Source organism: Bufo bufo, chromosome 9 (assembly GCF_905171765.1).
Source record: "Bufo bufo chromosome 9, aBufBuf1.1, whole genome shotgun sequence".
NCBI classification, from domain to species: Eukaryota; Metazoa; Chordata; class Amphibia; order Anura; family Bufonidae; genus Bufo; species Bufo bufo.
In genome coordinates, this window is record NC_053397.1 from 130,530,851 (window position 1) to 130,555,168 (window position 24,318).

At 46.5% G+C, this 24,318-nt stretch overlaps 1 protein-coding gene across 5 annotated transcripts in view; it reads left to right on the forward strand.

The window, feature by feature from the left end:
* LOC120979628 (E-selectin-like) overlaps positions 1-24,318 on the forward strand; it is a 1,421,133-nt gene that overhangs the window by 818,897 nt on the left and 577,918 nt on the right. For 4 of the 5 annotated variants that reach the window (XR_005774339.1, XM_040408494.1, XM_040408496.1 and 1 more), the window contains exon 6: positions 6,307-6,492. The exons of the other annotated variant lie outside the window; for it this stretch is intronic. Coding sequence is in view for 3 of the 4 variants with exons in the window: in XM_040408494.1 (XP_040264428.1) it covers positions 6,307-6,492 (186 nt within the window). In the remaining variant the exon portion in view is untranslated. The remainder of the gene's footprint in view (positions 1-6,306; positions 6,493-24,318) is intronic. 5 annotated transcript variants of the gene reach the window in all.

The window sequence follows — 24,318 nt, forward strand, 5'->3', positions numbered from 1 at the left end:
GCAGTGGAGGCTGGGCCTGAGGCGGATTGCAGTTTGCCGCATGGCCTTCCACCACAGAGGATTGCAGGGCGCTTCAGTTTGCCTCCTGTTGCTTCCCTCTCCTACTCAGCTTCCTCATCCTCTACCGGCTCCTCATCCGGTCAGCGTAACACCTTCACCACCAACTTCAGCACAGCCAGAGGTAAACGACAGCAGGCAGTTTTAAAACTTATCTGTTTGGGGGACAAACCCCACACCACGCAGGAGCTGTGGATGGGCCTTGAACAATAGCCCAATGAGTGGTTGGTTCCAGTGAGCCTCAAGCCCAGCCTGGTGGTGTGCGATAATGGGCAAAATCTCGTAGCAGCTCTGGGACTAGCCGGTTTGACGCACATCCCTTGCCTGGCGCATGTGCTGAATTTGGTGGCGCAGAGGTTCCTTAAAAATTACCCCGATATGTCAGAGCTGCTGCATAAAGTGAGGGCCGTCTGTGCGCGCTTTCGGCGTTCTCACCCAGCTGCTGCTCGCCTGTCAGCGCTGCAGCGTAACTTCGGCCTTCCCGCTCACCGCCTCATATGCAACCTTGCACATGCTGGCCAGACTGTGCGAGCAGCAGCAGGTAATAGTAAAGTTTCAGCTGCAGCACGCATGGGTGAGTCGCTCTGCGGAACAGCATAACTTTACCACCAATGACTGGGCCTCCATGCGAGACCTGTGTTCCTTGTTGCGCTGTTTCGAGTACTCCACCAACATGGTCAGTGCCGATGATGCCGTTCTCAGAGTTACTATCCCACTTCTATGCCTCCATGAAAAAACACTTCTGGTGATGATTGAAGAGGATGTGGCACAGGAGGAGAAGGAGGAAGAGGGATCATTTCATAGGGTTTCCAGCCAGTCATTCACAAGTGTCTCTAAGGGTGGGTTCCTGCACCCACAAACCCAAGGTACACGATTGTCCAGCCAGGGCAAAGTTCTGGAGGATGATGATGTGGAGGATGAGGAGTAAGATGGAGGAGGAGGAACCGTGTTCACAGTAGAGTGGCACCCAAACCAGCTCATGGCCATCACTGGTGCGTGGCTGGGGGATACAGAGGACACAGATGATACACCGCCCAGAGGACAGCTTATCGTTGCCTCTGGGCAGCCTGGCACACATGAGAGATTACATGCTGCAGTGTCTCTGCAACGACCACCGAGTTGCCTACATTCTAACTTGTGCTGATTACTGGGTGGCCACACTGCTGGATCCCCGTTACAAGGACAACGTACCGTCTTTAATTCCTTCACTGGAGCATGATCGTAAGATGCGCGAGTACAAGCGCACGCTGGTAAACGTGCTACTGGTGGCATTCCCACCTGATAGCGGGGGCACAGTGGAAGCACAAGTTTAAGGCAGAGGAGGAGGAAGAGGTCGCCAACCCAGCTGGGGCACCACCATCACCTCAGAAGGCAGGGTTAGCATGGCCGAAATGTGGCAAAGCTTTGTCAGCACACCACAACAACCAGCACCACCAGCTGATATGGAACGTCTTAGCAGGAGGCAGCATTTTAGCAACATGGTGGAGCAGTATGTGTGCACATGCCTACACGTACTGAATGACGGGTCTGCCCCCTTCAACTTCTGCGTCTCCAAATTGGGCACATGGCCTGAGCTTGCCCTTTTCGCCTTGGAGGTGCTGGCCTACCCTGCAGCCAGTTTATTGTCTGAACGTGTGTTTAGCATGAGTGGAGGGGGTTATCACAGGTTATGTTTCCCAATGTTTTGGGGTGTACCCTAATTTAAACAAAAAACATATAAAAAATTCAAACCAAAAACCAGTGTAGGCTACCTCCTTCTTCTCCTCCTCCACCGCCGCTTTCACTTACACCACCACATCCACTGCCTCCTACTCCACATGGACCTCGTCCTCCTAGATCAAGATTATAATTTTTTATTTTTACGTATTTTATGTTATTTAAAGACATTTCCCTATCCACATTTGTTTGCAGAGCACTTGCTATGCTCTTAACCACATTTTGCTGCCATTTGCCACCAGCCCTCTAGCCCTTTCCATTACATTTTTAGAGCCATTTTAGTGTTCAAAAGTTCGGGTCCCCATTGACTTCAATGGGGTTCGGGGTCAAGTTCGGGTCCCGAACTCGAACTTTTATGTTAAGTTTGGCCGAACCCAAACATCCAGGTGTCCGCTCAACTCTAGTCATGAGTCAAAGTTTGACGCAATGCAAAAGAATATGGCGTGCGTGGACATCGCCATATGTTCGCCTGTTCGTCGGATCGCGAACGTGCAAATTTCACCGCGAACCGACCGCCGGGCAAACCTCAAAGCCATCAATATATATATATACAGTTGCAAGAAAAAGTATGTGAACCCTTTGGAATGATATGGATTTCTGCACAAATTGGTCATAAAATGTGATCTGATCTTCATCTAAGTCGCAACAATAGACAATCACAGTCTGCTTAAACTAATAACACACAAATAATTAAATGTTACCATGTTTTTATTGAACACACCATGTAAACATTCACAGCGCAGGTGGAAAAAGTATGTGAACCCTTGGATTTAATAACTGGTTGAACCTCCTTTGGCAGCAATAACTTCAACCAAACGTTTCCTGTAGTTGCAGATCAGACGTGCACAACAGTCAGGAGTAATTCTTGACCATTCCTTTTTACAGAACAGTTTCAGTTCAGCGATATTCTTGGGACGTCTGGTGTGAATCACTTTCTTGAGGTCATGCCACAGCATCTCAATCGGGTAGAGGTCAGGACTCTGACTGGGCCACTCCAGAAGGCGTATTTTCTTCGGTTTAAGCCATTCTGTTGTTGATTTACTTCTATGCTTTGGGTCATTGTCCTGTTGCAACAGCCATCTTCTGTTGAGCTTCAGCTGGTGGACAGATGGCCTTAAGTTCTCCAGCAAAATGTCTTGATAAACTTGGGAATTCATTTTTCCTTCGATGATAGCAATCCGTCCAGGCCCTGACGCAGCAAAGCAGCCCCAAACCATGATGCCCCCACCACCATACTTCACAGTTGGGATGAGGTTTTGATGTTGGTGTGCTGTGCCTCTTTTTCTCCACACATAGTGTTGTGTGTTTCTTCCAAACAACTCAACTTTGGTTTCATCTGTCCACAGAATATTTTGCCAGTATTGCTGTGGAACATCCAGGTGCTCACAGCAAACTGTAAACATGCAGCAATGTTTTATTTGGACAGCAGTGGCTTCCTCTGTGGTATCCTCCCATTAAATCCATTCTTGTTTAGTGTTTTAAGTATCGTAGATTCGCTAACAGGGATGTTAGCATATGCCAGAGACTTTTGTAAGTCTTTAGCTGACACTGTAGGATTCTTCTTTACCTCATTGAGCAGTCTGCACTGTGCTCTTGCTGTCATCTTTACAGGACGGCCACTCCTAGGGAGAGTAGCAGCAGTGCGGAACTTTCTCCATTTATAGACAATTTGGTTTACCGTGGACTGATGAACAGGAAGGCTTTTGGAGATACTTTTATAACCCTTTCCAGCTTTATGCATGTTAACAATTCTTAATCGTAGGTCTTCTGAGAGCTCTTTTGTGCGAGGCATCATTCACATCAGGCAATGCTTCTTGTGAAAAGCAAACCCAGAACTGGTGTGTGTTTTTTTATAGGGCAGGGCAGCTGTAACCACCACCTCCAATCTCATCTCATTGATTGGACTCCAGTTGGCTGACACCTTACTCCAATTATCTCTTGGAGATTTTATTAGTCTAGGGGTTCACATACTTTTTCCACCTGCACTGTGAATGTTTACATGGTGTGTTCAATAAAAACATGGTAACATTTAATTATTTGTGTGTTATTAGTTTAAGAAGACTGTGATTGTCTATTGTTGTGACTTAGATGAAGAGCAGATCACATTTTATGATCAATTTGTGCAGAAATCCATATCATTCTAAAGGGTTCACTTACTTTTTCTTGCAACTGTATATATATACACAGTACAGACCAAAAGTTTGGACACAAAGTAGCCACCTTTTGCTTTGATTACTGCTTTGCACACTCTTGGCATTCTCTTGATGAGCTTCAAGAGGTAGTCCCCTGAAATGGTTTTCACTTCACAGGTGTGCCCTGTCAGGTTTAATAAGTGGGATTTCTTGCCTTATAAATGGGGTTGGGACCATCAGTTGCGTTGAGGAGAAGTCAGGTGCATACACAGCTGATAGTCCTACTGAATAGACTGTTAGAATTTGTATTATGGCAAGAAAAAAGCAGCTAAGTAAAGAAAAACAAGTGGCCATCATTACTTTAAGAAATGAAGGTCAGTCAGTCAGCCGAAAAATTGGGAAAACTTTGAAAGTAAGGGCTATTTGACCATGAAGGAGAGTGATGGGGTGCTGCGCCAGAGGACCTGGCCTCCACAGTCACCGGACCTGAACCCAATCGAGATGGTTTGGGGTAAGCTGGACCGCAGAGTGAAGGCAAAAGGGCCAACAAGTGCTAAGCATCTCTGGGAACTCCTTCAAGACTGTTGGAAGAGCATTTCAGGGGACTACCTCTTGAAGCTCATCAAGAGAATGCCAAGAGTGTGCAAAGCAGTAATCAAAGCAAAAGGTGGCTACTTTGAAGAACCTAGAATATGACATATTTTCAGTTGTTTCACACTTGTTTGTTATGTATATAATTCCACATGTGTTAATTCATAGTTTTGATGCCTTCATAGTCATGAAAATAAAGAAAACTCTTTGAATGAGAAGGTGTGTCCAAACTTTTGGTATGTACTGTGTATATATATACATACAGTATATATAATCAAGAAGAACGGGCAGCACTCCAAAAGAAATCAAATAAAAATAAAACCTTTTATTTACCCATGTGGAACAAGCAACGTTTCAACTCTACAATAGAGCCTTTCTCAAGCTTGAGAAAGGCTCTACTGTAGAGCCGAAACGTTTCTTGTTCCACATGGGTGAATAAAAGGTTTCATTTTTATTTGATTTATTTTGGAGTGCTGCCCGTTCTTCTTGATTGTTTATATTGGGGTCATGCTTACCCCTTTTGTTTTCTTTTTAGACGGTGCTGCCATTTCTCTTTTTTCATTTCTATATATATATATATATAGGCTTGGTGATTGTGGCCATTTACGCTACAAGCACATCAATTGGTTTTTCCTATAATGTTGCATCTTTTCATTGGCTATAGGCTTCCTTTTTTGTATTTGTTGTGTATCTGGGACGGTTATGTACACACTTGTCCCTCTTTAGTCTTCTGATGAACCACGCATTTTCCGGGAAACATGTTGGGCTAGTGTAGGGATTTTTTAGGATACAGACCAGGGATAGGTTCCGGTTCTGTGCAGAGTTATGGTTCCATGGACTTTGCAGGGTCAATAAGGCTCCACTGTTATCAATAAGAGACCCACTATGCCTTGTGCTATTGTGTTTACATGCCTGGTCAGTATACCATGTTTAGATTTTCTATCATGTAATATATACTGATGATCAGCACTTATTTATCAAGACCCCATTTTTGTCTTTGCATCTTTTGGAGGAATTATTTTAATTATTTGATAAAAAAAAGTTACATCTTAATACGGTGCATTCTGTGATATGTTTTAAAACTGGCATTTTCATCAGTGAATGCATATTTCTGTGATAGTATTTGATGAATCTGCTCCATTGTCTATGAGATCTGTATCTCAGCCATGTAATAGTAACATAGTACATAAGAGCGAAAAAAGACATTTGTCCATCCAGTTCGGCCTGTCATCCTGCAAGTTGATCCAGAGGAAGGCAAAAAAAAAAAAAACTGAGGTAGAAGACAATTTTCCCCACTTTAGGCCTCATGCACACGATTGTTGTGTGCATCCGCGTCCGTGGTTCCATTTTCCGTTTTTTTTTTTGTGGACCCATTGACTTTCAATGGGTCAGTGGAAAAATCGGAAAATGCACCGTTTGGCAGCCGCATCCGTGAGCCGTGTTTCCTGGCCATGAAAAAAATATGACCTGTCCTATTTTTTTCACGGTCAACGGTTTGCGGTCTGCGAACTGTTGACCGTGAAAAAAATAGGACAGGTCATATTTTTCAAGTCAATGGGTCCGTGAAAAATCACGGATGTACACAAGATTGTCATCCGCATCCGTGATCCGTGTCCGTTTTTTCCTATCATTTCAATCTATCAAATGAAGGAAGACCCACGAACGAAAAAACGATCACGGACCTACGGACCCCGTTTTTGCGGATCTTAAAAAAAAAAAACGGTTGTGTGCATGAGGCCTTAGGGGAATAAAAAGTTCCTTCCCGACTCCAATAATACTGTATATTGAAATTTTTCTCTCTTGATTATAGCTGTATCGTGCTCATCTCTAGAAGATTTGTCACATGGCCACATCAACTGTTCTGATGAATATGGAGAATATAGGTTTAAATCCATTTGTGAATTTACTTGTGAAGTGGGATTTCAATTAAAAGGATCAAACTCTCTATTTTGCCAAAGTTCAGGAGAATGGTCAGAAACGACACCTCAATGTATCGGTAATTTAACTCTACAGTTATTAATTTCAATGTTTAAACAGTAGATATATAAACTTTATAATATACTGTAAAAAAATGAAATCAGATATACAATACATGACAATTTTTTCCAGCAAAGCTAGAAGAAGCCATGTACCTTACATGAACTCTCCCCATTCACTGCACAATTGCTCTGCTAAATTTATATCAAGCTAGCAGCTCAGGGGTCATGTCCTTTCTGCTGCACCCCTGGGGCTTTGTCCTTTATGCTGTAGCACTCACCCTATCACAGCTCAGGAGGAAGTTGAAGGATGGAATTGAGCATGAGCATACACCTAAGCAGGGCAGACTGAGAAATAAAATAACATACAGCAGGTGTTGTCTTTTTAAATTTCCATATTTTTTTTTAAGGAGAATATTGTATTTTGAGTTTTGCTTTTATGATGTTCACAGTGCAGTATGAGTGATACAGTGAGGAACAGAAGTATTTGAACACCCTGCAATTTTGCAAGGTCTCCCACTTAGAAATCATGGAGGGGTCTGAAATTCACATTGTAGGTGCATTCCCACTCTGAGAGACAGAATAAAAAAATAAAAAATAAAAAATAAGGAAATCACATTGTATGATTTTACAAGAATTTATTTGTCTTGAACTGCTGAACATAAGTATTTGAACACCTGAGAAAATCAGTGTTAATATTTGGTACAGAAGCCAATGTTTGCAATTACAGAGGTCAAACGTTTCCTGTAGTTCTTGACCAGGTTTGCACACACTGCAACAGGGATTTTGGCCCACTCCTCCACACAGATCTCCTCTAGATCTGTCAGGTTTCGGGGCTGTCGCTGAGCAACACAGAGTTTCAGCTCCCTCCAAAGATGTTCTATTGTATTTAGGTCTGGAGACTGGCTAGGCCACTCCAGAACCTTGATATGCTTCTAATGGAGCCACTCCTTGGTTATCCTGGCTGTGTGCTTCGGGTCGTTGTCATGTTGGAAGACCCAGCCATGACCCATCTTCAATGCTCTGACTGAGGGAAGGAGGTTGTTGCTCAAAATCTCACAATAAATGGCCCCATTCTTCCTCTCCTTAATACAGTGCAGTCGTCCTGTCCCCTTCGCAGAAAAGCACCCCCCAAAGCATGATGTTACCACCCCCATGCTTCACAGTAGGGATGGTGTTCTTGGGATGCAACTCATCCTTCTTTTTCCTCCAAACACGACGAGCAAAGTTTAGACCAAAAAGTTCTACTTTGGTCTCATCTCACCACATGACTTTCTCCCATGCCTCCTCTGGATCATCCAGATGGTCATTGGCAAACTTCAGTCGGGCCTGGACATGTGATGACTTGAGTAGGGGAACCTTCCGTGCAATGCATGATTTGAAACCATGACGGCGTAGTGTTCTATCGACAGTGACCTTAGAAACTGTGGTCCCAGCTCTCTTCATGTCATTGACCAGCTCCTCCCTTGTAGTTCTGGGCTGATTGCTCACCTTTCTTATCATCAGTGATACCCGACGAGGTGAGATCTTGCATGGAGCCCCAGTCCGAGGGAGACTGACAGTAGTCTTTAGCCTCTTCCATTTGCTCCAACAGTTGATCTATTTTCACCAAGCTGCTTGACAATTGCCCCGTAGTCCTTTCCAGCCTTGTGGAGGTCCACAATTTTGTCTCTGGTGTCTTTTGACAGCTCTTTGGTCTTGCCCATGGTAGTAGTTGGCGTCTGACTGACTGTGGGGTTGACAGGTGTCTTTAAAGAGCTCAGATAGGTGCTACTAAGTTAGATTAATGAGTGGAGTAGAGGTGGACTTTTTAAAGGCACAGTAACAGGTATTGGAGAACCAGAATTATTGCTGTTTCTCAGGTGTTCAAATACTTATGTTCAGCAGTGCAAGACAAATTAATTCTTTCAAAATCATCCACAATGTGATTTCCTGAATTAATTTTTTTATTCTGTCTCGCAGAGTGGGAATGCACCTTCAATGTGAATTTCAGACCCCTACATGCTTTCTAAGTGGGAGAACTTGCAAAATCGCAGGGTGTTCAAATACTTCTGTTCCTCACTGTATGAAAACTTTGTAGGTCTGTACGAAATCAAATTTGTATAGTGTTTTATGTATTTTTTTTTTGCACAATAATTGTCACTGATGGTGTTGCAGAAAGCTGGAACTTATAAATAAACATCCGACTGGCTTGATCCCAAACTAAGCAGCATATGGGTGAGCCCCATTAAAACCCCTAGAGCTCTCCCTGACTGTTATGCCCGTTCAAAGGTCTTTATGGTAGACAATTGCATGCCCGAGTACCTCATACTGTGTGACACCTGAAAACCCTATAATAGTAAGGGGACACGACCACCGGCTCCCTGCACTTAATACGGACGGAGTCAGGGTCACCTAAAATAAAGCCAGCAAGGAAACACAAATAAAGGAAAAACACTTATCTGAGGAATCAGCAGTAGCAGCCTCCACCAGTGAACAACTCACCCAGGAAGAAGTATAAACCGCAAAGTGAGGCAGTATGGGAGGGAATATAAAGGGAGACAATTAGTGTAAATAGGTGACCGCTGGGAGAAGAAAAGGAGATGACAAAGTGAAACCAAAACAAAGAACGTCATGCAAGAGGTAGAGAAGAACGTCTGCCAGACATTCTCACAGGACTGGCGGTGACAGTACCCCTGCCTCTACGGGTGGACTCCAGACACTCAGAGCCCATCTTCTCAGGATGAGACCTATGGAAAGCCCTGATGATACGAGTGGACTTAATGTCCGCCACTGGGACCCACATCCTCTCCTCAGGACCATAACCCTCCCAATGAACGAGGTACTGGAGAGAACTGCGAATAATGCGAGAATCCACAATCCTAGAGACCTGAAATTCAAGATTACCATCAACAACAATCGGAGGAGGAGGCAAAGAGGAGGGTACAGTGGGTTGGACATAAGGTTTTAATAGGGACTTGTGAAAAACATTATGGATCTTCCAAGTCTGAGGAAGATCAAGACGGAAGGCAACGGGATTGATGACGGACAAGATCTTGTAAGGCCCAATAAACTTAGGACCCAACTTCCAGGAGGGAACCTTCAGTTTGATATTCTTTGTAGACAACCACACCAGATCACCCACATTCAAGTCCGGACCAGGCACACATCTCTTATCCGCCACACGTTTTTATCTCTCACTCATCCTCTTCAGATTACCCTGAATCTTTTGCCAAATAAATGACAAAGACGAGGAAAATCTCTCCTCATCCGTTAAACCAGAAGACCCCTCTCCAGAGAATGTCCCAAACTGCGGATGAAACCCATATGCACCAAAAAATGGTGACTTATCAGAGGACTCCTGGCAACGGTTATTTAAAGTAAACTCAGCAAGGGACAAAAAAGAACACCAATCCTCCTGATTCTCCGCCTCCTGATTGACGCGTTTGGTCTGACCATTCGACTGGGGGTGAAAAGCAGAAGAGAACGACAACCGAACCCCCAAGCGAGAACAAAAGGCCTTCCAGAATCTGGAAATAAATTGCGTGCCCCTATCAGAAACGATGTCTGAAGGAATACCATGCAATTTAACAAGGTGATCAACAAACGCTTGCGCCAGCGTCTTAGCATTGGATAACCCAGGAAAGGGAATGAAATGCGCCATTTTGCTAAAACGGTCCACTACTACCAGAATCACAGTCTTCCCTGAGGAACAAGGCAGGTCCGTAATGAAGTCCATGGACAGATGCGTCGAAGGACGGGAAGGAATGGGTAACGGGAGGAGAGAACCAGATGGCCGTGAATGAGTGACCTTGACACGAGCGCAGGTCTCACAGGCTGCCACAAAACCATCAACCGTCTTACGAAGAGACGGCCACCAGAATCTCCGATCAATGAGATCCACTGTGGCTCTACTCCCCGGGTTCCCAGCAAGGACAGTATTGTGGTGCTCCTTAAAAACCTTGTGTCGTAAAGCACAAACAGCCTCCCAGGGGGACAAAGATCAGGAGCCTCTGCCTGGGCTGCCTGAACCTCTGCCTCCAAATCAGGATAAAGAGCAGAGACGACCACCCCTTCAGCCAAAATGGGACCCGGGTCTTCAAAGTTCCCCCCTCCCGGAAAACAACATGACAGGGCATCCGCCTTCACATTTTTAACTCCAGGGCGGAACGTAACAACAAAATTAAACCTAGAAAAGAACAAAGACCATCTGGCCTGTCTCGGGTTCAGACGCTTGGCCGATTCCAAGTAGGCCAGATTCTTATGTCTGTAAACACGGTAATAGGGTGTCTGGCTCCCTCTAACCAATGGCAACATTCCTCAAAAGCTAATTTGATGGCCAACAACTCCCTATCTCCCACATCGTAATTTCTCTCGGCAGAGGAGAGTTTCCTTGAGAAAAAGGCACACGGTTGCCATTTGGCAGGAGAGGGACCCTGAGATAAGACCGCACCCACACCCACCTCAGAAGCGTCCACCTCAACAATAAAAGGTAGAGAGACATCAGGTTGTACCAAAATGGGAGCGGAAGCAAAACACACTTTGATACTAGAAAAGGCTTTAAGCGCATCTACCGACCACGAAGAAAAATCTACCCCCTTTTTAGTCATATCAGTGAGTGGCTTAACAACAGAGGAATAATTAAAAATGAACTTTTGGCAAAACCCAAAAACCGCATCAGCGCCTTCTGATTCTCAGGAAGCTCGCAATCAAGCACAGCGCTGACCTTCTCAGGGTCCATGCGAAAACCATAAGCGGAGAGAAGATAACCAAGAAATTGAATCTCCGGAACCGCAAACACACATTTTTCCAGTTTAGCGTACAATTTATTATCCCGCAGAATCAGCAAGACCTGACGTAGGTGGTCTCGATGAGTCTTGAAATTAGGAGAAAAAATCTAAATGTCATCTAGATACACCAGTAGGGATGAGCGAACCCGAACTGTATAGTTCGGGTTCGTACCGAATTTTGGGGTGTCCGTGACACGGACCCGAACCCGAACATTTTCGTAAAAGTCTGTGTTCGGTGTTCGGCGCTTTCTTGGCGCTTTTTGAAAGGCTGCAAAGCAGCCAATCAACAAGCGTCATACTACTTGCACCAAGGGGCCATCACAGCCTTGCCTACTATTGGCATGGCTGTGATTGGCCAGTGCAGCATGTGACCCAGCCTCTATATAAGCTTGGGTCACGTTGCGCTGCACGTCACTCTGCTGATTGAAGCATAGGGAGAGGTTGCAGCTGCGACGTTAGGGCGAGATTAGGCAGTGATTAACTCCTCCAAAAGACTTCATTCTGTGATCGATCTGCAGCTGTGGATCATTGAAGTGCTAATATTGACTTGCTCACTTTTTTGAGGCTGCCCAGAGCGTTTTTAGATCACTTTTTTTCTGGGGTGATCGGCGGCCATTTTGTGACTTGTGGTGCGCCAGCACAAGCTATCACCAAGTGTATTTAACCATCAATAGTGTGGTTATTTTGTGCTATATCCTACATCAGCTGCAGGCTGAGCCTGTGTCACCGAAGTGCATTTAACCATCAACAGTCTGGTTATTTTTTGGCGATATACTACATCAGCTGCAGGCTGAGCCTGTGTCACCCAAGTGCATTTAACCATCAACAGTCTGATTATTTTTTGGCCATATACTACATCTGGTGCAGGCTGAGCCTGTGTCACCCAAGTGCATTTAACCATCAACAGTGTGGTTATTTTTTGGCCATATACTACATCAGGGGCAAGTTGAGCCTGTCACCCAGCGACTAAAAAATAGACCTGACATTTCTATTCAACCAAATCTGTACTGTTTTAGCTGGTCAAGTTATTTGTAGAGACCGTAAAAGCACACTTTTTGTTCTGGGTTGAAAAAAAATTCCCAAATTTGCCATTCTCAAAATAACTAGTTTCTGGTATTTGAGGCCTACTTGAAATCTATCCCAAAAAGGATATCTTACATTGAAGGTACTGATAGTGTCATTCAGAAAAACCTAAGACACACGCTACCGTGCAGATAGAAGTCTGATTCTGAGATTAAACCTTAACCTGTCACACAGTGCAAAAAAAAACAGGTCTCACATTTCTATTCAAGCAAATCTGTACTGTTTTAGCTGGTCAAGTTATTTGTAGTGACCGTAAAAGCACTTTTTTTTTTCTGGGTTGAAAAACTATTCTTAAATTTGCCATTCTCAAAATTGTGGTGAACGGGAACAATGAGGAAAACATCTAATAAGGGACGCGGACGTGGACATGGTCGTGGTGGTGTTAGTGGACCCTCTGGTGCTGGGAGAGGACGTGGCCGTTCTGCCACAGCCACACGTCCTAGTATACCAACTACCTCAGGTCCCAGTAGCCGCCAGAATTTACAGGGATATTTGGTGCGGCCCAATGCCGTTCTAAGGCCTGAGCAGGTACAGGCATTAGTCAATTGGGTGGCCGAAAGTGCATCCAGCACATTCACATTATCTCCCACCCAGTCTTCTACAGAAAGCGCACAGATGGCGCATGAAAACCAAGCCCATCAGTCTGTCACATCACCCCCATGCATATCAGGGAAACTGTCTGAGCCTCAAGTTATGCAGCAGTCTCTTATGCTGTTTGAAGACTCTGCTGCCAGGGTTTCCCAAGGGCATCCACCTAGCTCTTCACCAAGGGTGGAAGAGATAGAATGCACTAACGCACAACCACTTATGTTTCCCGATGATGAGGACATGGGAATACCACCTCAGCACGTCTCTGATGATGACGAAACACAGGTGCCAACTGCTGCGTCTTTCTGCAGTGTGCAGACTGAACAGGAGGTCAGGGATCAAGACTGGCTGGAAGACGATGCAGGGGACGATGAGGTCCTAGACCCCACATGGAATGAAGGTCGTGCCACTGACTTTCACAGTTCGGAGGAAGAGGCAGTGGTGAGACCGAGCCAACAGCGTAGCAAAAGAGGGAGCAGTGGGCAAAATCAGAACACCCGCCGCCAAGAGACTCCGCCTGCTACTGACTGCCGCCATCTGGGACCGAGCACCCCAAAGGCAGCTTCAAGGAGTTCCCTGGCATGGCACTTCTTCAAACAATGTGCTGACGACAAGACCCGAGTGGTTTGCACGCTGTGCCATCAGAGCCTGAAGCGAGGCATTAACGTTCTGAACCTTAGCACAACCAGGCACCTGCATGCAAAGCATGAACTCGCAGTGGAGTAAACACCTTAAAAACAAGGAAGTCACTCAGGCTCCCCCTGCTGCCTCTTCTGCTGCTGCCGCTTCGCCCTCTTCTGCTGCTGCCGCCGCCTCGGCCTCTTCTGCTGCTGCTGCCGCCGCCTCGGCCTCTTCCTCTGCCTCTGGAGGAACGTTGGCACCTGCCGCCCAGCAAACATGGGATGTACCACCAACACCACCACCTGCGTCCCCAAGCATCTCAACCATGTCACACGGCAGCGTTCAGCTCTCCATCTCACAAACATTTGAGAGAAAGCGTAAATTCCCACCTAGCCACCCTCGATCCCTGGCCCTGAATGCCAGCATTTCTAAACTACTGGCCTATGAAATGCTGTCATTTAGGCTGGTGGACACACACAGCTTCAAACAGCTCATGTCGCTTGCTGTCCCACAGTATGTTGTTCCCAGCCGCCACTACTTCTCCAAGAGAGCCGTGCCTTCCCTGCACAAACAAGTGTCCGATAAAATCAAGTGTGCACTGCGCAACGCCATCTGTGGCAAGGTCCACCTAACCACAGATACGTGGACCAGTAAGCACGGCCAGGGACGCTATATCTCCCTAACTGCACACTGGGTAAATGTAGTGGCGGCTGGGCCCCAGGCGGAGAGCTGTTTGGCGCACGTCCTTCCGCCGCCAAGGATCGCAGGGCAACATTCTTTGCCTCCTGTCTCCTCCTCCTCCTACTCAGCTTCCTCCTCCTCTTCTTCCACCTGCTCATCCAGTCAGCCACACACCTTCACCACCAACTACAGCACAGCCCGGGGTAAACGTCAGCAGGCCATTCTGAAACTCATATGCTTGGGGGATAGGCCCCACACCGCACAGGAGTTGTGGCGGGGTATAGAACAACAGACCGACGAGTGGTTGCTGCCGGTGAGCCTCAAGCCCAGCCTGGTGGTGTGCGATAATGGGCGAAATCTCGTTGCAGCTCTGGGACTAGCCGGTTTGACGCACATCCCTTACCTAGCGCATGTGCTGAATTTTGTGGTGCAGAAGTTCATTCGCAACTACCCCGACATGTCAGAGCTGCTGCATAAAGTGCGGGCCGTCTGTTCGCGCTTCCGGCGTTCACACCCTGCCGCTGCTTGCCTGTCTGCGCTACAGCGTAACTTCGGCCTTCCCGCTCACCGCCTCATATGTGACGTACCCACCAGGTGGAACTCCACCTTGCATATGCTGGACAGACTGTGTGAGCAGCAGCAGGCCATAGTGGAGTTTCAGCTGCAGCACGCACGGGTCAGTCGCACTGTGGATCAGACACACTTCACCACCAATGACTGGGCCTCCATGCGAGACCTATGTGCCCTGTTGCGCTGTTTCGAGTACTCCACCAACATGGCCAGTGGCGATGACGCCGTTATCAGCGTTACAATACCACTTCTATGTCTCCTTGAGAAAACACTTAGGGCGATGATGGAAGAGGAGGAAGAGGGGTCATTTTTAGCACTTTCAGGCCAGTCTCTTTGAAGTGACTCAGAGGGAGGTTTTTTGCAACACCAGAGGCCAGGTACAAATGTGGCCAGACAGGGCCCACTACTGGAGGATGAGGATGAGGAGGAGGTGGAGGAGGATGAGGATGAAGCATGTTCACAGCGGGGTGGCACCCAAAGCAGCTCGGGCCCATCACTGGTGCGTGGCTGGGGGGAAACACAGGACGATGACGATACGCCTCCCACAGAGGACAGCTTGTCCTTACCTCTGGGCAGCCTGGCACACGAGCGACTACATGCTGCAGTGCCTGCGCAATGACAGCAGAGTTGCCCACATTTTAACGTGTGCGGACTACTGGGTTGCCACCCTGCTGGATCCCCGGTACAAAGACAATGTGCCCACCTTACTTCCTACACTGGAGCGTGATAGGAAGATGCGCGAGTACAAGCGCACGTTGGTAGACGCGCTACTGAGAGCATTCCCAAATGTCACAGGGGAACCAGTGGAAGCCCAAGGCGAAGGCAGAGGAGGAGCAAGAGGTCGCCAACGCAGCTGTGTCACGGCCAGCTCCTCTGAGGGCAGGGTTAGCATGGCAGAGATGTGGAAAAGTTTTGTCACCACTCCACAGCTAACTGCACCACCACCTGATACGGAACGTGGTAGCAGGAGGCAACATTTCACTAACATGGTGGAACAGTACCTGTGCACACCCCTCCACGTACTGACTGATGGTTCGGCCCCATTCAACTTCTGGGTCTCCAAATTGTCCACGTGGCCAGAGCTAGCCTTTTATGCCTTGGAGGTGCTGGCCTGCCCGGCGGCCAGCGTTTTGTCTGAACGTGTATTCAGCACGGCAGGGGGCGTCATTACAGACAAACGCAGCCGCCTGTCTACAGCCAATGTGGACAAGCTGACGTTCATAAAAATGAACCAGGCATGGATCCCACAGGACCTGTCCATTCCTTGTGCAGATTAGATATTAACTACCTCCCCTTAACAATATATTATTCTACTCCAGGGCACTTCCTCATTCAATACTATTTTTAATTTCATTTTACCATTATATTGCGGGGCAACCCAAAGTTGAATGAACCTCTCCTCTGTCTGGGTGCCGGGGCCTAAATATGTGACAGTGGCCTGTTCCAGTGGTGGGTGACGTGAAGCCTGATTCTCTGCTATGACATGAAGACAGATTCTGCGCTGACATAAGGCCAGATTCTCTGTTACGGGACCGCTCTCCTCTGTCTGGGTGCCGGGGCCTAAATGTGTGACAGTGGCCTGTTCCAGTGGTGGGTGACGTGAAGCCTGATTCTCTGCTATGACATGAAGACAGATTCTGTGCTGACATAAGGCCAGATTCTCTGTTACGGGACCGCTCTCCTCTGTCTGGGTGCCGGGGCCTAAATGTGTGACAGTGGCCTGTTCCAGTGGTGGGTGACGTGAAGCCTGATTCTCTGCTATGACATGAAGACAGATTCTGTGCTGACATAAGGCCAGATTCTCTGTTACGGGACCGCTCTCCTCTGTCTGGGTGCCGGGGCCTAAATGTGTGACAGTGGCCTGTTCCAGTGGTGGGTGACGTGAAGCCTGATTCTCTGCTATGACATGAAGACTGATTCTGTGCTGACATGAAGCCAGATTCTCTGCTATGGCATGAAGAGACTGATTCTGTGCTGACATGAAGCCAGATTCTTTGCTATGGCATGAAGAGACTGATTCTCTGCTGACGTGAAGCCAGATTCTCTGCTATGGGACCTCTGTCCAATTGATATTGGTTCATTTTTATTTTTTTTTTATTCATTTCCCTATCCACATTTGTTTGCAGGGGATTTACCTACATGTTGCTGCCTTTTGCAGCCCTCTAGCTCTTTCCTGGGCTTTTTTACAGCCTTTTTAGTGCCCAAAAGTTCGGGTCCCCATTGACTTCAATGGGGTTCGGGTTCGGGACGAAGTTCGGTTCGGGTTCGGATCCCGAACCCGAACATTTCCGAGAAGTTCGGCCGAACTTCTCGAACCCGAACATCCAGGTGTTCGCTCAACTCTATACACCAGTACAAATTTCCCCATTAAAAGATAAAAAATGCTGTTCACAAAATGTTGGAAGAAGGCCGGAGCATTCATCAAACCAAAGGGCATAACCAAATTCTCGAAATGACCCTCAGGGGTATTGAAGGCTGTCTTCCATTCGTCCCCTTCCCTGACCCTGACTAGGTTGTATGCCCCTCTTAAATGCAACTTAGAAAAAACCTTAGCCCCAACAATCTGGTTAAACAGGTCCGGGATCAAAGGAAGCGGATATGGGTCCCGAATCGTGATACGGTTCAGCTCCCTGAAATCCAGACAAGCTCTTAAAGAACCATCTTTTTTCTTAAAAAAAAAAAAACTGCGGCGACAGGTGACTTCGAGGGTCGGATGTGTCCCTTTCTCAGGCTCTCAGAGATATAAGTATGCATAGCGACTCTTTCAGTTTGGGAGAGATTGTATAAACGTGATTTTGGCTGTTTGGCGCCTGGGATGAGATTAATAGAGCAGTCGTACTCCCGGTGCGGGGGCAACTCCTGGACACCACTCTCGGAAAACACATCATAAAATTCAGAGAGAAAAGATGGCACAGTCTTGGAAGAAACCTCTGAAAGAGACGCCGTGAGGCAATTCTCTCTGCAAAAGTCACTCCAACCATTTATTTGCCTTGCTTGCCAATCAATGGTGGGGTTATGTTTAGTGAGCCAGAGTAGCCCCAACACTAGAGGAGTAGGTAATCCGCTTAAGACGAAACATGACATATCCTCAACATGAGCGTCACCCACAGTTAAACGGATATTGTGAACTATGCCCTTTAACAATCTTTGAGAAAGTGGAGCGGAATCAATAGCAAAAACAGGTATATCCTTTTCCAAAGTGCATACCTGGAAACCATGCGTTATTGCAAATTGATTATCAATGAGATTGACAGCTGCTCCACTATCTATAAAAATCTCACAAACAATGGGAACTACAAGTAAACGGCAAACCTTCAATTTCCGCATCAATCTTGCCAATAGTAGCAAATGGAAAGTTTTTAGAGGTTTTTTTTCTTTTTCTTTTATTACCCTCAGAAAACTCCATGAATCTCCTAGAGGGGCAAACATTAGCCAAATGATTTATACCCCCACAATAGAAACAAACCCTCCTCTGAGAGCTGAATCTTCCACTATCAGATGCAAGCGAACCCAGCTGCATTGCCTCCCCAGAGGGGATTGAGAGAGACTGAGACCCCTGTGCACTGAATGAGACAGCCCCACTGTGCTTGGACTGAATATGACAGGAAGGAGTAGACTCCTCTCTCTCTCTAAGACGCCTGTCAATACGAACAGCTAGAGACATGGAAGATTCTAACGAGGCTGGTCTCTCATGAAAAGCAAATGCATCTTTCAATCTTTCCGAAAGACCCTGGCAAAATTGACTTCGGAGTGCAGCATCATTCCAACCAGTATCAGCTGCCCATCTCCGAAATTCAGAATATATCTCTGTGGACTGTTTACCCTGGCATAAAAGACGCAGTTTAGATTCAGCCAGAGCAATACGATCCAGGTCATCATATATCTGCCCCAGGGCTACAAAAAATTCATCCACCGATCGGAGGGGCCGTGCCCCCACCGGCAGTGAAAAGGCCCAAGACTGAGCGTTATCCCTGAGCAGCGAGATGCAGATCCCCACCCTCTGCTCCTCATCACCAGAGGAATGGGGAAGTAGGCGCAAATGGAGTTTGCAAGCCTCTCTAAAGCGAACAAAATTCTCACTACCCCTGGAGAACGTATCCGGAAGCAAGATCTTAGGCTCGGAGCAAACTCCATGAACGCCAGCAGAACCGGTCACCTGGAACTGAGACACAGTTTTACGGAGATCAGCTACCTCCAGCGAAAGACCTTGCATGCAGTCAATCAAGGCTGAAACCGGATCCATGCTAAAGACGGTTATGGCAGTTTATAATGTCATGGATGGTGTTGCAGAAATCTGGAACTTATAAATAAACATCCGACTGGCTTGATCCCAAACTAAGGAGCATATGGGTGAGCCCTATAAAACCCCTAGAGCTCTCCCTGACTGCTATGCCCATGCAAAGGTCTTTATGGTAGACTATTGCATGCCCGCATACCTCATACTGTGTGACACCTGAAAACCCTATAATAGTGAGGGGACACGACCACCGGCTCCCTGCACTCAATACGGACGGAGACCTAGAATCAAGCCAGCAAGGAAACACAAATAAATAGAAAAAAACTTATCTGAGGAATCAGCAGTAGCAGCCTCCACTAGTGAACAACTCATCCAGGAAGAAGTATAAACCGCAAAGTGAGGCAGTATGGGAGGGAATATAAAGGGAGACAATTAGTGTAAATAGGTGACAGCTGGGAGAAGGAAAGGAGATGACAAAGTGAAACCAAAACAAAGAACGTCATGCAAGAGGTAGAGAAGAACGTCTAACAGACCTTCTCACAGGACTGGCGGTGACAATAATGCCCTTTGGGGGAATTTGTCATGTGGATAATATTTCAAGTCAGTTTTGTTTGAGTCAACAGTGCACGTGATGCAGCTCTACCCTAACACACTTGTATAGAAACTCTACTCCAGTTTTCTATGCCACCCCACTACTAGAGTGAGTTTGACCTTTTTGTGACTTTTTTTAAAAAGTCCACTCCCCCCACTCCCAATTTTCAAAACTGGAATGAGTAGTGTAAAAATAAATGTGGTCATTTATCAAACTGGTGTAAAGTAGAACTGGCTCAGTTGCCCATAGCAACCAATCAGATTCCACCTTATATTTTTGACAGCTTCTTTGGAAAGGTGGAATCTGATTGAATTCTGGGGTGCAGAGTGTGATAAATTCCTCCCTGTATTTTTAAAATCATTTGTTTCTGTCTTACTGTCCCATAACATTTTTATTCTTCAGCCGAGCTGTGCGAGAACTTGTTTGTGGGACAAGTTATAGTATTTCTGCCTATTTGGGGTGCATTTGCCTTTCTGATTAATTTTATTGTGTTTTTTTAGAGCTATGCAATACATTTTTCTTCACAATGTTTATCGTATGGGATAAGTAATGCGTTCATATTGCTTCCGTGGGGTTTCAGCTCTGGATTGTGAACCCATTCAAGTGAATGGGTCCGCATCCGTGATGCGGGGAGCACACGGCCGGTGCCCGCATATTGCGGAACCGCTGTTAGCGAACCGCAATATGGCCACGGCCGGGCAACGGTCGTGTACATTAGGCCTAACACTGCATAGATGCAACAACAGAAAGAACATACTACATAGATACAATACTAGAACTAAACTCAATATGTTTATAGAGTAACAGAACCTAGCTCACTGCATAGTGATAGTAAGGGAACCAGGCTTACTGCATAAAACCGAAAATAGAACCAAGCTAACTTCATAGAGATAGTAACAGAAACAAAATTACTCAAAGATATGATGCCAATACCACACCATATATTATGTAATATTAATTTTTTAAAATATTTGTGTGTGGGGCCAGGACACATTTTTACACTTATTGCCAGACAAGTATAAACACATTTAAATATTATTAAACATGTTCAGATGTACACTATACACAGAAACATATACATATGCACAGGGCCGGTGCAAGGATTTTTGCCAACACAAGCAAAGCTACATTTTGGCGCCCCCCACCACCAGAACTCAGTGGGGGTGATGTGACATGGAGGGGGAGAAAGTTGACATGGAGGGGGAGAAAGTTGACATGGGGTGGGATGAGAAATGTGACACGGAGGAAGTCACATTTCTCCCCCTGAATGTCACATTTCTCCCCCTCTATGTCATATTTCACCCCCCCATGTCACATTTCTCACCCTCTATGACACATTTCCCCCCTCCCATGTCACCCCCCCCTCTATTAATGTTGTGTAAAAAACATTATGCTCACCTGGCCCTGGTCCCGTCTGCAGCAGCTCCCCTTCTCCTCTGTGTGGTCCTGGTATCTTCTCTCTGGGCTCCAGACAAGTTTGAAAACCTTTCCCACTCAGCCAATTAGTGGCTGCAGCTGCGTCACGTGTCAGGCCAGTGATTGGCTCAGCAGGAAATCACTGGCGCAAGTGGTTTATTAAAAAAAAAATATATAATTTCGCCCCCTTTGGCTCGGCGTCTCTGCGCCCTAAGGCAGCCGCTTGGTCTGCCTTATTATAGTGCCGGCCTGCATATGCAAATAGAGAGGAGAATTTATCATTTGCGGTGGTTTTGGTTCCAGTTTTAAGTTTGTCCTTGCTTTGTGACATGGCACCAATTATATAAAATGGTGTACAGTAATAATTAAAGATGAGCGAACTTTTGAAAAATTCTATTTGGCCGATTTGCCAACTTCGACAATAAATTTGATTTGGTATGAATTAGTTTGTCACAAATCGCTATAAATCAGGTATACCCAGGCCTCTCAGTGTAAAGGCTTCTGACAATATAGTTATGTTGGCTTTTTCAAAGAGCAGACACCCGGCACTAATATCCGTGACCGGCGGTAATGGTGGTCTCTGTCTTATAACCCTTCAGATGCCATTACCCCATACCAGCAACAGCCCCTGTTTTGTCACCATCCTATATGGATGCTAGTTTTCAGGCTCCTGTCCCTTATGGCAATAACCCAGCGGCCATGTTTCATCCATCCACCATGTTCAGCCCATCTGGTTTTAACACTAATATACACTGCTCAAAAAAATAAAGGGAACACCTAAATAACACAATGTAACTCCAAGTCAATCACACTTCTGTGAAATCAAACTGTCCACTTAGGAAGCAACACTGAGTGACAATCAATTTCACATGCTGTTGTGCAAATGGGTAGACAACAGGTGGAAATGATAGGCAATTAGCAAGACACCCCCAATAAAGGAGTGGTTCTGCAGGTGGTGACCACAGACCAATTCTCAGTTCCTATGCTTCCTGGCTGATGTTTTGGTCACTTTTGAATGCTGGCGGTGCTTTCACTCTAGTGGTAGCATGAGACGGAGTCTACAACCCACACAAGTGGCTCAGGTAGTGCAGCTTATCCAGGATGGCACATAAATGCGAGCTGTGGCAAGAAGGTTTGCTGTGTCTGTCAGCGGAGTGTCCAGAGCATGGAGGCGCTACCAGGAGACAGGCCATTACATCAAGAGACGTGAAGGAGGCCATAGGAGGGCAACAACCCAGCAGCAGGACCGCTACCTCTGCCTTTGTGCAAGGAGGAACAGGAGGAGCCCTGCAAAATTACTTCCAGCAGGCCACAAATGTGCATGTGTCTGCTCAAACGGTCAGAAACAGACTCCATGAGGGTGATATGAGGGCCCAACGTCCACAGGTGGGGGTTGTGCTTACAGCCCAACACCGTGCAGGACGTTTGGCATTTGCCAGAGAACACCAAGATTGGCAAATTCGCCACTGGCGCCCTGTGCTCTTCACAGATGAAAGCAGGTTCACACTGAGCACATGTGACAGAGGTGACAGAGTCTTTAGACGCCGTGGAGAACGTTCTGCTGCCTGCAACATCCTCCAGCATGACCGGTTTGGCATTGGGTCAGTAATGGTGTGGGGTGGCATTTCTTTGGAGGGCCGCACAGCCCTCCATGTGCTCGCCAGAGGTAGCCTGACTGCCATTAGGTACCGAGATGAGATCCTCAGACCCCTTGTGAGACCATATGCTGGTGCGGTTGGCCCTGGGTTCCTCCTAATGCAAGACAATGCTAGACCTCATGTGGCTGGAGTGTGTCAGCAGTTCCTGCAAGATGAAGGCATTGATGCTATGGACTGGCCCGCCCATTCGCCAGACCTGAATCCAATTGAGCACATCTGGGACATCATGTCTCGCTCTATCCACCAACGTCACTTTGCACCACAGACTGTCCAGGAGTTGGCAGATGCTTTAGTCCAGGTCTGGGAGGAGATCCCTCAGGAGACCGTCTGCCACCTCATCAGGAGCATGCACAGACGTTGTAGGGAGGTCATACAGGCACGTGGAGGCCACACACACTACTGAGCCTCATTTTGACTTGTTTTAAGGACATTACATCAAAGTTGGATCAGCCTGTAGTGTGTTTTTCCACTTTAATTTTGAGGGGGGCTCCAAATCTAGACCTCCATGGGTTGAAAAATTTGATTTCCATTTTTTTTATTTTTGTGTGATTTTGTTGTCAGCACATTCAACTATATAAAGAACAAAGTATTTCAGAAGAATATTTAATTAATTCAGATCTAGGATGTGTTATTTTTGTGTTCCCTTTATTTTTTTGAGCAGTGTATTTTGAAGGCAAAATATCATTAGGTTCATAGTATGGAGGGATCCCGGACCATGTGGAGGGATCCATAAGGGTTAAAATTTTGTTGCATTGCGCAGCGACGTAGAATTTGTTTAAAATTTGTTGTGACCCTCAGCGTGACGCAGAATAAAATTTTCCGGAACAGACATTGGCGTCTCTACAGGGGGGCAATTTCCCCCCCCCAGGTTATTCCTTGCCCCCGCACGCTGATTCCAATTTAACGCACTGGCCGCTGCACTGTAAATTAAAATACCTACGTGCTGCCGGGAGGCGGCAGCTAAGTAATTCACATAGGGGGCGGAGGCAGAGCTCTGCGCGTGCGTGCAGGCGCAGGCTTGGAGTGGTGCCGTCTGGGCGGCACGCAGCAGAGTTGACGTGGAAGGAAGAGCCGCCTGAAGCTACGTACATACACGCGGCAGCGGCGTGATAGTGTAGTGTTTATTCAAGGTGCCCAACTGCTCGCTCCAGTCCGGATTAACTACAAGAACTCTGCTTTCCCTGGCTGGCTGAAACCCTAGTAGGTCACCCTACCATAATACGTTATATTACAGTATAACGCATATAAAGTATGTTCCCTGCTACCCCCTCAGTTATCTTACCCCATGTATAATGTACCCTGATACCCCTCAGTTATAAGGGTTACAAGGGGTATCAGGGTAAATTATACAGGGGGTAATATAACTGAGGAGGGGTATCAGGGGACATTATACAGGGGGTAATATAACTAAGGAGTATCAGGGTAAATTATACAGGGGGTAATATAACTGAGGAGGGGTATCAGGGGACATTATACAGGGGATAATATAACTTATATTACCCTTGTATAATGTACCCTGATACCCCTTTAGTTATATTAGAACATAAAACTGCACCGCTGAACGGCAAATATATTTTTATTTTGCCACTATTACACAACAAAAAGGGCTTTAGAACATATAACTGCACCGC